The 15678-nt window shown below is 38.6% G+C and overlaps 2 protein-coding genes and 1 non-coding gene across 4 annotated transcripts; 1 reads left to right on the forward strand and 2 right to left on the reverse strand.

The window, feature by feature from the left end:
- The first annotated feature begins 990 nt into the window (after positions 1-990).
- birc2 (baculoviral IAP repeat containing 2) lies at positions 991-10140 on the forward strand. Of its 2 annotated transcripts, none has more exons than XM_033641976.2 (14): positions 991-1037; positions 2209-2270; positions 4735-5665; positions 5783-6063; positions 6200-6499; positions 6651-6930; positions 7459-7558; positions 7681-7759; positions 7860-7908; positions 8032-8274; positions 8420-8518; positions 8677-8832; positions 9198-9239; positions 9589-10140. In XM_033641976.2, exons 3-14 carry the CDS (start codon positions 5572-5574, stop codon positions 9780-9782), a joined length of 1917 nt encoding a protein of 638 aa, XP_033497867.1. In that variant the 5' UTR covers positions 991-1037; positions 2209-2270; positions 4735-5571; the 3' UTR covers positions 9783-10140. The 2 variants fall into 2 exon arrangements, with proteins under 2 accessions (XP_033497867.1, XP_078028588.1); XM_078172462.1 differs by having other exon boundaries at positions 1022-1037; positions 2206-2270.
- Positions 10141-11806: 1666 nt separating this feature from the next.
- On the reverse strand, positions 11807-14737 carry rpl23a (ribosomal protein L23a). Its single transcript, XM_033641990.1, has 5 exons — positions 14620-14737; positions 12993-13173; positions 12542-12718; positions 12114-12183; positions 11807-11871 (listed from the first exon to the last, which is right to left on the reverse strand). The coding sequence occupies exons 1-5, from the start codon at positions 14687-14689 to the stop codon at positions 11857-11859; spliced, it is 513 nt and encodes a 170-aa protein (XP_033497881.1). The 5' UTR covers positions 14690-14737; the 3' UTR covers positions 11807-11856.
- LOC117247516 (small nucleolar RNA Z17) lies at positions 12871-12942 on the reverse strand. Its single transcript, XR_004500834.1, has one exon. It is a non-coding gene; the product is annotated as a small nucleolar RNA Z17 (small nucleolar RNA).
- Positions 14738-15678: the final 941 nt, after the last annotated feature.

Below are 15678 nucleotides of genomic sequence, written 5' to 3' on the forward strand. Positions count from 1 at the left end.
TATACCATTGTTGTTACCTTTTAACTTTGTCACACAAAAATAACCCATGTATGTGTATATAATAATTACCAAATATCTATCTTACAAAAACCCATCTTAGCATATGATGTAAATTATCAATTATCCATCAATATTACATATATATCTTCATCAACTTGTCCTGCTATCTTTTTATATTTAAATAAGTGAACATGAATTATTCAAAGTATGAATATATGTAATTCTACCAGTATATACATGTGTGTACACCCACATACCCATAGAAAATACTTAAATTAATACATTGTTAATTACAGATATATATATATATATATATATATATATATATATATATGTGTATATATGTATATATATATATATATATATGTATATGTATATATATGTGTATATATATATATATATATATATATATATATATATATATATAAAGTAGAGAAAGTAAAGTATATAGATAGATAGATAGATAGATAGATAGATAGATTATTCACTCAGTGTCAGTTGCTTTCCAAAGAGCCTTGGATTTTATACATATATTGAACTCAACATAATCACACAATCAAGTCTCCACATGTAGGATGCATATTTTGTTACACATTTGTAGATCGTTTCCTGCCCTTGAACGCATCATTTTAGGCTGCAGGGATTTAGGGATTTCCTGGAATGGGGCTCTCTGTAATTATATATATATTTTTCATATCTGACTAACTCAGTCCTAAATGCTGAGTTTTTAAGCACTCAGTGATGGAAAGTTATGTGAACTTCACCCTGGGGGACAGGGGGAGAACGTTCTGAAGAAATGACAGGTACTTTACAAAAAGCAATGTAGGGAGAGACAAGCCACCTGCTTTTGAAAGTAGATTGTTGTATCATAAAAGGTCAGTAAAATCCATGCAGCACTGTGAGGTGACACATCTTTAGTAGTTAAGGGGGAGTGGTTATAGAGGAGGAAGTTAGGGGAAGTACCACATGTGAGGCATTTTTTGAATGACTTCTGAAGTGTATGAGTCGTCTTCTTTTTCAGCAAGGACTCGACCTCTGTAAGTATCTTTTCTTATGAGAACATTCCTTGTACCATTAATTAACTTAAATTTAAAACCTTAGTGACAAGTTTTTAACCAAGTACCTTAACTGAAGAACTGTACTTATGTATATTTTGAGGTACTTTACCTTACTTTAGTAGTTCAGTTTAATACTACTTTATAGTTCTACTCTACATGTCAGGGGTGAATAATGTACTTTTTATTCCAATATATTTATCTGAAAGCTGGAGTTACTTTAGATTAAATCATCCAACAGTATGTAAAGTGGTTAAAATATGTTTCACTTCCACCAGCTGTAACATGTAAATGCTGCTTATGTGTTAAACTATCTGTTATTATATTTAAATAATATGTTATATATAATAATATAACACTCAGAAAGGAATCATTTGGCCCAACCAGTACTTTTACTTTAATCCTTTAAGTACATTTTGCTGTTTCAAACATTTATTTAAGTGAAATCTTGGATTTAAGACAGACACAAAGCGTTATTGCTACTTTTATTAAAGTAAAATATGCAAATTATGTTCTTCCAAAGCTGCATATTTAGGAATGTTATATAACATTTGTACATTTGTATTACACAATTTGTACACAAATGGCTGTTTTACAGAAGTCTGCAGGTTGCTGTGGTTGTTTAATGTGATTTTACTTAGCAAATTGAGGTTTTCATTTATTTTTTTTTATCAATTTAAAATATAGTTAACAAGTAAATAAGACTGTTAGATGATCACAGAAGCCACATGTAAAAAAAAAATGTAAGTATAATAGCCTGTGAAGATGATTACACATTCATCTTTACAAAGTATATGGCTGGACAGGTCAGTGCAATTGAGACAAAATTAATAGTCACAGTGTTGGTCTTCATTTTCTATACAAAATTTGGAAAATTACAGTGTGTTTGCTATGATCAAATGTCCCAGTTTCCCAGTAGATGACGCAACAACAAAGGCATTCCTGGCAACCGTCATGCTTTATTGATATGTGAGTGTACTGGTATTTTATGTGGGCCTAATTAATCAGTCAGAACAGGGGGTTTACCCCACAAGAAGCTGCCCAAACCAGCTGTGAGACAGCTGACATTACCTGAGGGACTTACCTGAGAGAGTCCTAACCCATTTACACATCTGCTCTGTTCCATTTTCATTTCACTGATAACCGGAAGCAGACAGAGCCGTGACGAGAACCTCCGCCGTCACACTGGGACTTTCCGTACCCACTTGCGAAACGGTGAGTATGGTCCACAATCGGAAAGGACTTGTTAGTCAGCTGTCTTATCTGTTGTCTCAAGTGTTTGTGCCACTCAGACCGGACATTTTCGTTTTCCTTTCTCCGTGCTTGCTGCAGATTCATACGCAGGGCGTTGGAGTAAAGTTTAACAGCTGTTAGCATTAGCAGCTAGCTTTAGCAAGCTAACGCCCGTTGATCTTGTCAAACTGGTTTCTGTGGTGCGTTGAATGTCACGTCATTCGGCAACTGCTAGCTAAATGTTTGTTTTAGTTTATATTTGACTGCCCAACCAAATTTTAGGTCCGTCTAATGCCCTCCCTATTAACTAACGTTGCTAATGTTAGCTAAAACAGAATTGAACCACAATAATACCAAAGCTAAAACCGGAAGTGCCTGGTGGCGGCGGCGGCGGCTGATCATGTAACCCGATCAGTAAGCTACTGACATGTTGAGGAAAGTACCTAGCATACCCTGCTGGAAAAACATACCAGTCATATAAATATTGATTGTTTTTTCCCTGAAGTCTTTAGTTTATGGTGTCATACTCACCAGTAGACCCTAGCTGTACTGCCTTCACTTCCTGGTGATTTATCAGATAAATTAAGGAAGTTAATTGTCAGCTTTGTTAAAGGGGCCCTCCACAGATTTTCCACATAAAATGTCAGTTTACTCATCATGAGGAGTACCACACATCCTGGGAAAATAGTTGTATAATGTCGTCTGTGGCTCCGGAAAAGCTTTATTAAGTCAGAGAAGATAACCCTGATGATGTCATCGGGGTTATCTCAGCTTGGGCTTGGAGACTAAACATTTTTAAAGGTTTTACTTTACTCCTTCTAATCTCCACAGGGTGGGTCTGCTGACTAATGATTCATGTTTGAATTGTCAGACAGAAGCAGGAACATTTCTGCATGCAAATCTGGGAATGTAAATTGGTCAACCCATTTTGGAAAAAGTTGTGGATCACATAGGGAAGTGGTTGGGTATGACAGTATCTAAATCACCAAGGTCATACCTTATAGGGGACTGAACAGAATTTCCTGTTGTGTCAAAATATGACCTTGTGATAAATGCAGAGGTTGTCACAGCTGCTCGAATCATGCTCAGACTCTGGAAAAATGCATCCCCTTCAGATTTTGAAAAATGAAGGAAATCTATGTTTGACATTGTGTCATAAGAACACATGTTAGCTAGTGGGAACGATGAAGTTGAAAGCTTTCAGAGCTGATAGGCAGGCATTTTTGTTTGTGTATGCCTGCTGCACTGTAATGATTGGTGTTTACCTGTACTGCTGTGGTTGCTAAATTACTGTTTTGGGTTTAAGAAGGTGCAGCTACCAGGGGCCTGTGGATGTGTGAGTTCCATTAACAGTACTGTGTGTTTGTTTAAATTTGACTGAATAGATAAAGAAAAAATTAATTATTAAAAAAAATGCATTAGAAACAGGGGGAATGAATATTGAAAGGCATATATCAGATACAAGGAGTCAATACAATGATGTTATCAGTGGCGTTATGACCATAGACAGCAAAAATAATGGACTTAGCGACTGTGACATCCTTTGGTTTGTGGACTCCCATTTCAAGCCTCGAGTTCAACATTACAGAAGTGAGAGAAGTGTCAGAAGTGACTTTAACTCAAAGTGGCCCACCCTTAATTATGCCTAACAGTTGTCATGAAGGGAAAAATTAGCTATAGAGACCAAAACCGTCAATTCTGCTGTAAAGTTGAGCATTTTAACATAGGGGTCAGTGGAAACCAATTTGCTTTTGGTTATTTGCCTGACTTCATTTTTCAGCCCTGCAGGTTGTGGCTCAATTGTAACATATATATAGGATCAAGTGATCAGGATGTCTTGGTCTTTGTTGCTTTATGGTTTTGACCAATCTTATTAAAATCTGTCCCCTGTGACTTTCTCATCTTTGTGGAAATGCAATACTATGTCACATGATTACCCCTGTAATGAATAATTAATGGAAGGTTTAATCGTTAAAGTTATTTGTAAAGCAAAATTCCCAAACAGTCTTTGTTTCTAGCCTCTTATATGCAAGAAGTTGCTGCTTTTTTCTGTTTAATATAATTATAACTTGAGTATCTTAAGGTTTTGGACTCTTGGTCAGACAGAACAAGTAATCATGTCACATTGTTCTCTGGAAAATTGTTTGTTGAAGTCCAATGTACTTTGTTATTATTCAACAGTGAATGATGACACAAACTTGTGCATCCTCTTTGCTAATATTTGTTTCCTCTTTCATTATCATTTACATATTAGAATTATACTGTTTAACAGCTTAAAAATATAATACTCCTAATTCGTGAAATACTCAAATCCTATAATCTCTACCATTATATTAAAGTGGTGTGAGGATCTGTGTATGTATTTTTTATCCTTCCATGAAGAATTTCTATATGAACACAATTAATTAAACATTTTTCTGTATTTGTTTTTTCCTTATTTCTACAGATACTGCTATAATTAAACCAAAGTGGAGCATCCATTATCCTTACCAAAGGAGGATTAAATTTTTCTTATTGGGTTATTAGTATTCAATTATGGCAGCCTAGACACCTTCAAAAGGGATGTCCAAGATGGGGGGAGGGGTTTGAGAGTATATATCCCTTGGTCTGTGTGTGTGTGTGTGTGTGTGTGTGTGTGTTTTGGCTTGAGATATTTATTTAATTTCTAATGTTAGTACACATAATCACTTATCACATGTTTAAGTTTAAATGGCTAGTTGATTTATTAGACATGTCTTTGCTAAATATACAAGGTAATAAAGTGTGTACTGATCCTGGGTGATGTGACCACAGGGTAATATTCTGATTATTGATTTAAGGATGCATTTTAATAAAATTTTAATAGAATAGTCCATCCTTTTTTTCTGCACAGGATGTGTTCTGTTGGCCGTACATCCACTGGGACTCTTACTGAAAGGTTCAGAGGTAGCACTCACTGCTAGGTACAGGTAAAATCCACCCAGGTGTTAAGTCTGGGCTACATGTAGGAAACAGGTTGTTGGAAGAAAAGAAATGACGTATCCCCAGGCACGTCATGCAGTTTGTATCCAGTACAGTGTAATGATAGTGGTTACTGGACTGGTAATTAAGTTTCACACTTAGCCAAGCATCACTTTCTTTTTTCGGTCTCTTTACTGTTTCTGTTTTTTTGATTTGAGTTGATTATCTGTTGCAGTGTGAGTGAGTGTGTCGGTGTGAGAAAGCAAGACCTTGGGTTTTCTCAAACCCCTCTCCCTTTGACGGACATCTCTTTTGCCTTATATTTCTAAACTTAAATCCAAAAATGGAAACACTTGTTCAACTCAAAAATAACCCGTTCTTAATGGGGCTGTGTCGCAATGGGCCCCCACCTGACCTGCAATATGATAACTCCTCAGGTATCAGTCTCTTTCATTTTTTTTCGTCATCAGAAATACATTAAGATCATTTTTGTATCCAACCATCTGATATGTTCTCAAGGAAATGTGTTGCTATGATGTTGTTTTCATCTGCAGAGCTCTTCCGCATCTCTACCTTCGCCCGATTCCCAGCTTCAGGAGTCACAGAGCGAAGTCTGGCGAGAGCAGGCTGGTTCTACACCGGCGTGGGCGACCGGGTGCAGTGTTTCAGGTGTAACGTGACAGCAGAGGGCTGGCAGGCTGGAGACTGTCCAACAGAGAAACACAGGCAGCTTTCTCCTTCCTGCTCCTTCATCCAGAGCCTTCCGTCTACAGCCAACTTGCTCTCCTCCTCTCACTCCGCCTTCTCCCCACTACGCATTGCTCCAGCCATACCAGTAAGATCAGCAGAAGTTTAAAGAAATGAAATAATATCAGAGAGTAACGTGTATACTCTTAAACTACTGTAGTCGCCTTTCCTAATCGTATAAGCTATCTGAGAAAATTCTTAAATTTTGCGTCATTTTCTTCCAGCTTTCTGGTCCAGGCCCAGCCGCTCCTAACCCGACAGTAAGCCAAGGTGATGAGCCAGTCTACCTAAATATGGGCTTCTCCGCTCCACCGCCCTCCAGCCCACTCAGCTCTCGTGGCGTAGAGGACATGTCCCACCAGAGACCAACATGCCACAACCCTAGCATGCGCAGAGAGCAGGACCGCCTGGACTCCTTCCACCCCTGGACACTCTCCATTATTACTCCCGCTGAGCTCGCCAAGGCGGGCTTCTACTACCTTGGCCAGGGCGACAGAGTGGCCTGCTTCAGTTGCGGAGGACAGGTACGGATTACAGGGACACAAACCCAGCTGCTGTATGGAAGAGTGTTTGACATTTATAAGTACACAGAGTGCAGTGTAATGCAGGCTATAGTACATCCACCTTTATTTCTTGATCAGTAGATATGACTGAAGTTTATGTTTGTGTTTACAGTTGAGTAACTGGGAGCCAGGTGACAGAGCCGTATCCGAGCACCAGAGGCATTATCCAAACTGTCGTTTTGTGCGGGGGGACAGAGCAGACAACGTGTCGCTGGCTGGAGCTGCGTCCGGAGGAGTTACTTCCCAACTGTCTTCTGGAGCCCCAGCTCTCAGTAATGTGTCCAACCCTGCCATGCAGCAGAGCGAAGAGAGGCTGCTCACTTTTGTCAACTGGCCGTCTCGTATCCCTGTTCGGCCCGACCAGCTGTCTAAAGCTGGCTTCTACTATGTCGGTACGCACAATATCAAAGTGGCACAGTTACTCTATCACTGTGACCTGATAAGAAGAAGCATTTAACAGCGAGAGGGAGGGTGAATACTGAACTTACATTTATCAGGTGGCCAAAAACAGACCTCCAAACATCCAAAAGTCCCTCAGAGAATTTACGTATGTGCAGATGAAAGGTTGGAATTAGGTAATTTATTTCCCCTTTCCTGAAACAGTTTTAATACCAGTAAGAGTTTTCCCCTGTTTACGGGTAGCTACTGCAGACAGATATTTGTCAGTATCAGTATTTGTCCAGTTTTTTATTGGTGCTGGAAAGTCCTGACAGAAATCTTTCTCGGGACTTCTCGTGATAATACTAAATCTGGCATCCAGATGTGATCAGATTAATAGTAATGGTTTCGCCCAAAAGAGAAACTGAAAGATGAGAAACAAACATGTATTCAAATTGGTTTCAAACAGTCATCTTTATCAGAATCCATAGAAATCCCCCAAAACTACTCGTCACACTGACAGCTCTTTGGTTATCCTCAAGGTCGTAACGATGACGTCAAGTGTTTCTGCTGCGATGGCGGCCTGCGATGCTGGGAGTCCGGAGATGACCCTTGGGTGGAACATGCAAAATGGTTCCCTCGGTAAATGCTACGGTTTAAAATTATGCTTTATTATTTATCATTCAGTTTGGTGTTAAAATATGTTTTCCAGAGCACTTAGTAAATGTATCAACGTTTGTATTCTTGCTCTGGGTTGATTTCAGGTGTGAATATTTGCTCCAGGAGAAGGGACAAGAGTTTGTTCACCAGATTCAGGCTCGCTTCCCGCGGCTGTTTGAACAGGTCAGTACAAAGCTACATAAAGATCTGATATTATTTCAAACGTTTGCATTCAAAAAGTTATTTTAAAAAAATGCTTATTTTTCTGTTTTCTCCCCAAAAGCTCTTAACAAATGGAGACAGCAGCTCCAGAGAGTTTGTGGATCCACCTGGTTAGTTTGACATGATTTATTGTGTCCAAGTCTGAATGGAGCTTATTGATGTGGAATTATGTAAAGGGTTTAAAGACAGACATATCATCCAGCCTGACATTTGTACCCTCTCTTTCCCCTCAGTTGTTCACCTCGGTCCAGGAGAGGAGCGGTCTGAGGATGCTGTCATGATGAACACCCCCGTGATCAAGTCTGCTTTAGAGATGGGCTTTGAGCGTAGTCTAGTCAAGCAAACAGTACAGAGCAAAATCCTGACCAGCGGAGAGAACTACAGAACAGTCCAGGAGCTGGTTTCAGACCTGCTGAGTGCCGAGGACCAGAAGAGGGAGGAGGAGCGAGAGATGCTGGCGGAGGCGATGGCATCAGGTACAGCTGACAGTGAAAATATGATCTCTGCAATGTATTGTCCTTAAAATAAAATCACCACTATTAGTTGCATTATCAGCTGCTCTCAGGCCATTTAACGTGAAGTCCATGAACAATAAATTAATTTTGTCTTCATTTGTTTCAGATGGTTTCACCTTTGTGAAGAGACACCAAGCAGCGCTGATTCAGCGACTGAAGAGTGTGGAGCCAGTGTTGGACCATTTAAGAGAGCAAAATGTCATATGTAAGTTCCTCTTATTTGTTTTTTTTAATCCTAAAATCAGCAGATTTTTTTTCATTTTGTTCAAAATGCTCACTGTTGTTCTGTGGTTAATAATAATCACGTAATATAGATGCTCATCAAAATTAATAATCATAACTAACTTCCCTGTTAACCTGCAGCTACAGAGGACTATAGTGGTCTCAAGGCTCAGACGTCGGCTCAGCAGCAAACCGCCAGGCTGATAGAGCTCGTCCTCACCAAGGGAAACGCAGCAGCCGAGGTCTTCCGCAACTGGATCCAGAAAAATGACGTGCACCTGCTCAGAGATCTCATGGGTAAGACTTTCCCACCATGTCACAGAAAGAACACACAGTATGAGCTCAAGCTTGACAAAAGGCCTTTGATGATGAATATCTGGCTACTAAGGATTCAGTGTGTATGTGGATCAACTCTGGGAACACAAACCATCAACCTGGACAAAACAAACTTGAAACCACTAATACAGTGTTCAAACTGTGGCTTAATGGTTTTACTTCAGTCCAGGCCACATCCACAGCACAAAGCATGACGCTGTTCTGTCCATAAAAACCCCAATAAAGCATTAAGATAGCCCTTAAGGGTGCATATTATATATTTAGAGTATGTTTGTTTGCAATGAATAAGGCCTGAGCTAACTACATGTTGTCTTTCAAATTTTCAGCCCAATCAAATGAAGCTGCATCACCGAGTCAAGACCTTTCAGGTATTAAGACACACTCAGTTTTATGTTTGGTGCTTAATTGTTTAATTCTGAAGCTCTCTATAACTTCTATTTTAATTGTCAATCTTTATTTAATATTATGATGCGAAATTCCTAAATGTAACATGAAACAATATACATGTTTTTGTCAAATGTGTAATACAGTATTTTCTGCGTGAACTGGAGGTACAGCCATCAGTACTGTGTGGAGCATTTTAATATAGAGATGAACCTGTGATGTAACCTGTTTTTAAAACTGTGGGTCGTCTAAAGAATGACTGTAAATAAGACGAGCAGGAATGTAAACCAGCATGTTGGATTTTAAAATAAGAAAACATCTATTTCCTTGCAGACCTGCCCATGGAGGAGCAGCTGCGGCGCCTGCAGGAGGAGCGAACCTGCAAAGTGTGTATGGACAAAGAGGTCAACATCGTCTTCATCCCATGTGGACACCTGGTAGTGTGCAAAGAGTGCGCGCCATCACTGCGCAAGTGCCCAATCTGCAGAGGCCTGGTTAAAGGCACGGTCCGAACCTTCCTCTCATAACCAGCAGTCTCATGTGTCACAGTGATGTGATTAAATGAATGTAAGCAATACCATATAAACTTATATTTATTGATTAAAGCAGGAAGGTGGTTCATCTTTTCTTTTGTGCCTGTGATATATCTTACCATGTTAATCCTTTTTCTACATTTATCTAAATAGTTACATATCACTGAACAATGGAACTTTATGACAGATGTAAGAATACACTAAGTAATACTCTTAATATTAATCAAGGCTATTAATGGGTATATTTCCACATTATTGCTTAATACCACAACATAGGAAAATGTTTGAAAAATAATCTGATCAGTGCATTGACCTGTGTTCTGTTATTACAATAAACTTAATGTATGTAAAACTGAACTTGTTAATTGTTCTGATAAACATGATTCTACTATGCTAACACAAGTAGTAACAGCAGCCCTGCAGTAAATGTCAGTTTGATAAAGGTCTAAATGTCTCCAGACTCAAGTGTGTTGAGCAATGGCAACAGCTACTGTACCTCATGATTAGTGGAGCAGCTACATAAGCTGCTGTGGTCTGATGGTGACCCAAGGTGCTGATGCATGTTTTGTAATACTGTTGTCATCAGTATAGTGAGGGAAAAGTTCAAATGAAGCAAGTGTACTTAACAGCGGTCACGAGTACACCCAGTGCTGACTACCCCCCCCCCCCCAAATAGCCAAGTTACATCAACATCTGTGTGAACAACTGTCTTGATAATTAACTGTAAAAAAATTCTAATCACCCTGTAACCACTTCACCAAGGACAACGGATAATGTAAGGCATATTCTCATGATCTGTATGAAACAGTAATGATACTACCCAAATATCAAAGTGAACTGACATTTATTACTGTGTATGCTACATCTCCAGTGTAACTGCAGCTATTGTATTTTAGATTTTTAACCTAACAAGGATAGAATTCTGTTGTAAACACGAGATACTAACCCAGCATTTTCCTCAAGCTTTCACACCAGTGACAACTGTCAGTTAAGTGGTCTGCACTTGCTGTGATTTATTCAATGAATGTAGAAACAGCATTAATAAACTTGGAAGTTGACACCAACATGTGCTCCAAATCTGCCACTCAAAGCATGTGTTTTCACTAAGTGTAATGTTTCAGTTACATATTACAGGGTTCCCATGGTCATGGAAAACCTGGAAAAGTCTTCCCAGTCACATTTTCAGGCCTGGAGAAGTCAAGGAATTAGTAAAAATCACTGAAAGCTTTGGAAAAGTCATGGAAGTTTGTTTTATCAATTAGATTGTTTCAGTATTTATCCATGGATAACATTTCACAATGTCACCAATGAAGATTAGTATAAGTTTGATGGCATGCTGAACTTCCTACTTTCTCTCTGTAGGTCACCAGACCATCAAAATGTGATGGTCAGTACAAAAGATAGTCACTTGTGACCAACACTCATGACAGAAAAATATGCTTCCGTTTGTCAGTAACACATTCAGAAGCCAAACTGACCAAATCCATGCTTACAGTATTTAAATCCCCTGCCCTCTAGAAACAAGACTTAGATCAAACAGTATCCAGCATTTAACAATCCAACAGGGAGGCAGTTAAAAAGCTTTATGAAGATGGTTTCTAAAAAAAAAAACTCAGTTTTGTAACACTCCAATACACTGACTGATCAAGACAAGTTAAATGTCTGAATTAGTCCTGATGTCTGGCCAAAAAAAAAAAAAAAAAAAAAAAAAAAAACAGCACAAGGTGGCACTGTTTGGAGAAATCAATGCTTTCAGACACTGCTGACAAACACTCCTCTTAATTAACATTACATTAATAATCAAAGGGTTCTTGAAGAAAGTTGCACACATTAACTGCAAGATGTAACTAACAAGCTGCCTGCTCTATTTAGTAATAAAGCTAGCTATGAATTCAACACAGCCAACGTCTCTCACGTTTATTCTAATTAACTCAGGCAGTGGTGTTAAGTGTAAAACCTCATTTGCTGTATGTACTTGTGTGTGAAGACAACTCACAAACACACCGACACGTAATCAGTTGTAGTTTATACAAATATTTATTCTTCCACAAGTCTCTTCAGCCACAGTTTAGATGATGCCAATCTGTAGAGGAGAAAAGGACATGATTTAAACAATGTTCACTGACAGTGCAGATACAGATGTATTCACTCTATCTGGCATCAGTGGTTCCTTTGAATGCATCACAAACATTCAGACTTGTAAAAGTTTACATCACTTGCACAGGACTGACAACTTCAGAAAGCAAATACACCAATCATGCTGAAGTGAACTTGCTTTTGAGACCCATTATTCCCCTTTACCCTGCTGAATGATCAAAGACTCACCTTGTTTGCAACATCCAACGCATCATAATCTGGTGCAAGACGAACGTACGCCTTCTTCTCACCATCAGGCCTGTACACGGGTTAGAACAGAACAGGCATGTGAGGTGAAGCAATGAATGACGGTGATTAAACTATGATATCACATTTATATTTACAATGGAAGACAAGATGATTGAGGACCTATGTTGACCAGACTTTGAACCAATATTCTAATCTCAAATGTTGGTTCAAATTAATGCCTTAAATTCTGCAATCACCCACTAAGACTGTTCATTCCTGAGCCCAACAAACTCTAAACACATGTGATTACAGTGAGCTGATATACCATTGGCCACAGGATTGCACCCTAGTGTCATCAGTCCAGTAGTTAAGTTTCCAACAAGATAACATGAAGCTGGCATTCAGCTCAGCCTGGATTAAGATTTTACCTGATAAGTGTGTTGACTTTGGCGACGTCAATGTCATACAACTTCTTGACAGCGTGTTTAATCTGGTGTTTGTTTGCCTTGACGTCCACGATGAACACAAGTGTGTTGTTGTCCTCAATCTTCTTCATGGCGGACTCTGTTGTCAAGGGGAACTTGATGATGGCATAGTGATCCAACCTACAGGAAAAAAAATATGTATTAGGCCAAAAAAACAAAAGCCATCACATTTTCTGGTCCACGGTCTATGAAACAGGCCTGTTGATATTTACACGAACACAACATAGCATACACGCCTTTGCTTGTTCTCATGTAATGACTTGTTTTACTTTGGTGCATCAGCAATGTATAAAGCTGGAATCATGCTTTTTCATACTTTGATCGCTTAAACCATCATGTGCACCAGGTTTCATCTGTATTTTTCAGCAGCATGCACTCATTGACTGTCACTCACTTGTTCCTGCGAGGAGCACTCTTGCGAGGATACTTGGGCTGTCTGCGGAGACGGAGGGTTTTAGGGCGACGGAAGGTGGGAGAAGTCCTCATCTTCTTCTTCCTCTGGCTGTGTACGCCCTTGAGCACAGCCTTCTTGGCCTTGAGAGCCTTTGACTTGGCCTCAGTCTTGGCAGGGACAGCTTAAACAGAGAAAAAAAACACCAGTTAAATTTATTCACAAACAAAAAAAAAACAAGAGTTAAATAACACAAGTACAATTCATGAGACTAAATGAAGATGTGCAATGGGACACCCCATTACGTTATTTAAAGCTTAAGAATAGGGGCCCAGGCATAAAAGCAAATGTATTTAAAATATGACTACTAACATGATGTCTAGATTTATGAGGAAAAAGGTGCATGTATTATGCCGGTACATTTGCAACCTACAAACCTAAGACGATCCAAGCACCCAGAAACTAAATAACTAATAATGCCAACTACAAAACAACTGCAGGTCAGCTTGTTCATGCTCCTCCAATTTGAAATTTGGTAATGAGCTACAAGACATTTTGATAAATGCTGAAAACAGCACCATCATGCCATGTTGTTATAATTAACTCAAAACTAAACTGAGTCCTTAGATGAGATTTATAGCTGACCCGAGTTTGCTACTCCCTTTACAAAGTGTCATCAGGAAGAGCTTTATTTGCACTGACAAGCTGAGACAGTACAACAATATTCACGTCTGTATATCAGATAAAGCAGACCTGTCTAAATCACAATAAATAAATTGTGTGAACATATCACTAAAGCACATTTTCCAGAATTAGGTGTTTTAAAGTTAAATAGCGACAAATGTATACACATCAGTTTCCATATAAATGCTGACAGTTTCAACTCACTACTTTACATATTATAACCACTGATATGTTCAACTAACTCACCCAAATAGCCAAAGTTTTACACACTGCATGTAGCTTTCTTCTAAGAAACAGTAACTTAAACTATCACGTGTAACTAGCGTACTGAAACATTTCAAACACCGCCAAGTTGCCGCATGTGCTAACATCATATCAACAGCTAATCCACGAACCTGTTACACAATACCGTTTGACGTTAACTAGCCAAGACATATCTATAATACTGTATGAAGATATTAGGGCAGAATAACATCGTTAGATTATAAATAGACAGCGTTCAGTGGGCAGCGTCAACGCTAAAATGCTAAGTTTAGCTTAGCATCACGTTCTGAGATACATGCCGGAGAGACAGGCTGCGTTATCTGCATATACAGGTAGTTGCCACCAATATGGTGAGGATATTTAAACCACTGACAATATACTTCTATAAAAGACTGTATGATGTAATCAGTACAGAACACTAACATTAGCTGATAAATACACAACGTCCAATAAACAGCGTCAACGCTAACATGCTAATATTAGCCTAGCATCATGCTCCGGGATACATGCCGGAGAGACGGGCTGCGTTAACTACATATTTAAGTAGTTGACAGCGATATGGTGAGGAAATTTAAACCACTGTCGGTTTATCCACATATTTAGGGCGCGTCTAATGAACCTTAGGTGCTATACTGGTGTAATTATTAAGAATTATTCATTTAAAATCATAAGGTTGACAAACCTTCCTTCTTCACCTTCGGTGCCATGTTGAGAAAGGAAGGCTGAACGGGGTTTCCTGCAGTATAATGCATGGGCGAGATCTCGCTGCAGATGTATCGCGATAGCTAAGGAAATGGAACTGAATCCAGACGAACATTACCATGTGTATTTGTAAGAATGATAATAATAATAATAATAATAAACGTCATAATCATAAGTTAATTTTACATTAATGCCATAAAAGTAAAAGGATTTCCCCTTTTGTGTCAACTTTTACATCTTTTAACGCTCAGCAACAGTCAGAGCCTATAACTCCCAATGTGCACAAACTCACCAAACAGATAATTCTTAACCGAAATAAGTGTCTTTCATCTTACCCCAGAAGATTATAGATTAACATATAAACTATTTGTTAACCCCACTGTTAATCAGTCAACGTTGGAGTGATAATCTTTTGTTTTCCCAAAAGCTATTTGAATATTACTCATCACTGACTCACTCACTCACTCTGGTCACTTTACCTTTCTTTAAACTAAACAGTTTGCACCTCTGTACGTTTATTTATAGTCTTGCTAAGCATTTTACCACAGCACATTCCTGTTATATTCTGCGTAGGCCTACTCATGCTACTGATTTATTTCACCTGTCATGTTTTATTATATTTTACCTTTTATTATAACTTACAATATCCTTATATTCATGCATCTTTTTCTTCTACTTGTGTGATTTTCTTACCTTTTTTTAACATACATACTTAAATTGCATTGTTGGAGGGAGCCTGTGACTCTAGTATTTCAATGGCAACGTCTGCCCTCGTAATTGTTCATTTGACAATGAAGAACCTTGAACCTTGAATACAGCACCATACTTGGTTATGTTAAAACAAGAAGGCTGTGAAAGCGTATGATTGTTTTATTTGTTGAATATGTCACTGTATATTCCCATGTTGTGTTGCTTTGATTTTTTATTTGCTTGTTTCATTAAAAATTGCCGCTCTGAAGCAACTCTTACAACCAGTCAGCTTTCTTTACTTCAGATTGGCACTTTTTATTGCTAATATAATTTATTTTTGAAAGTATTT

Source organism: Epinephelus lanceolatus, chromosome 11 (assembly GCF_041903045.1).
Source record: "Epinephelus lanceolatus isolate andai-2023 chromosome 11, ASM4190304v1, whole genome shotgun sequence".
NCBI lineage: Eukaryota > Metazoa > Chordata > Actinopteri > Perciformes > Serranidae > Epinephelus > Epinephelus lanceolatus.

Coding starts and splice junctions, on each gene's coding strand:
- birc2 (XM_033641976.2), top strand. CDS start 5,572: ATGGAAACACTTGTTCAACTCAAAAATAACCCGTTCTTAATGGGGCTG. Junction 5,666..5,782: donor GCAATATGATAACTCCTCAG/GTATCAGTCTCT, acceptor TTTCATCTGCAG/AGCTCTTCCGCATCTCTACC. Junction 6,500..6,650: donor GCTTCAGTTGCGGAGGACAG/GTACGGATTACA, acceptor TTGTGTTTACAG/TTGAGTAACTGGGAGCCAGG.
- rpl23a (XM_033641990.1), bottom strand. CDS start 14,689: ATGCATTATACTGCAGGAAACCCCGTTCAGCCTTCCTTTCTCAACATG. Junction 13,174..14,619: donor ACCGAAGGTGAAGAAGGAAG/GTTTGTCAACCT, acceptor TCTCTGTTTAAG/CTGTCCCTGCCAAGACTGAG. Junction 12,184..12,541: donor AAAGTCAACACACTTATCAG/GTAAAATCTTAA, acceptor ACCCGTGTACAG/GCCTGATGGTGAGAAGAAGG.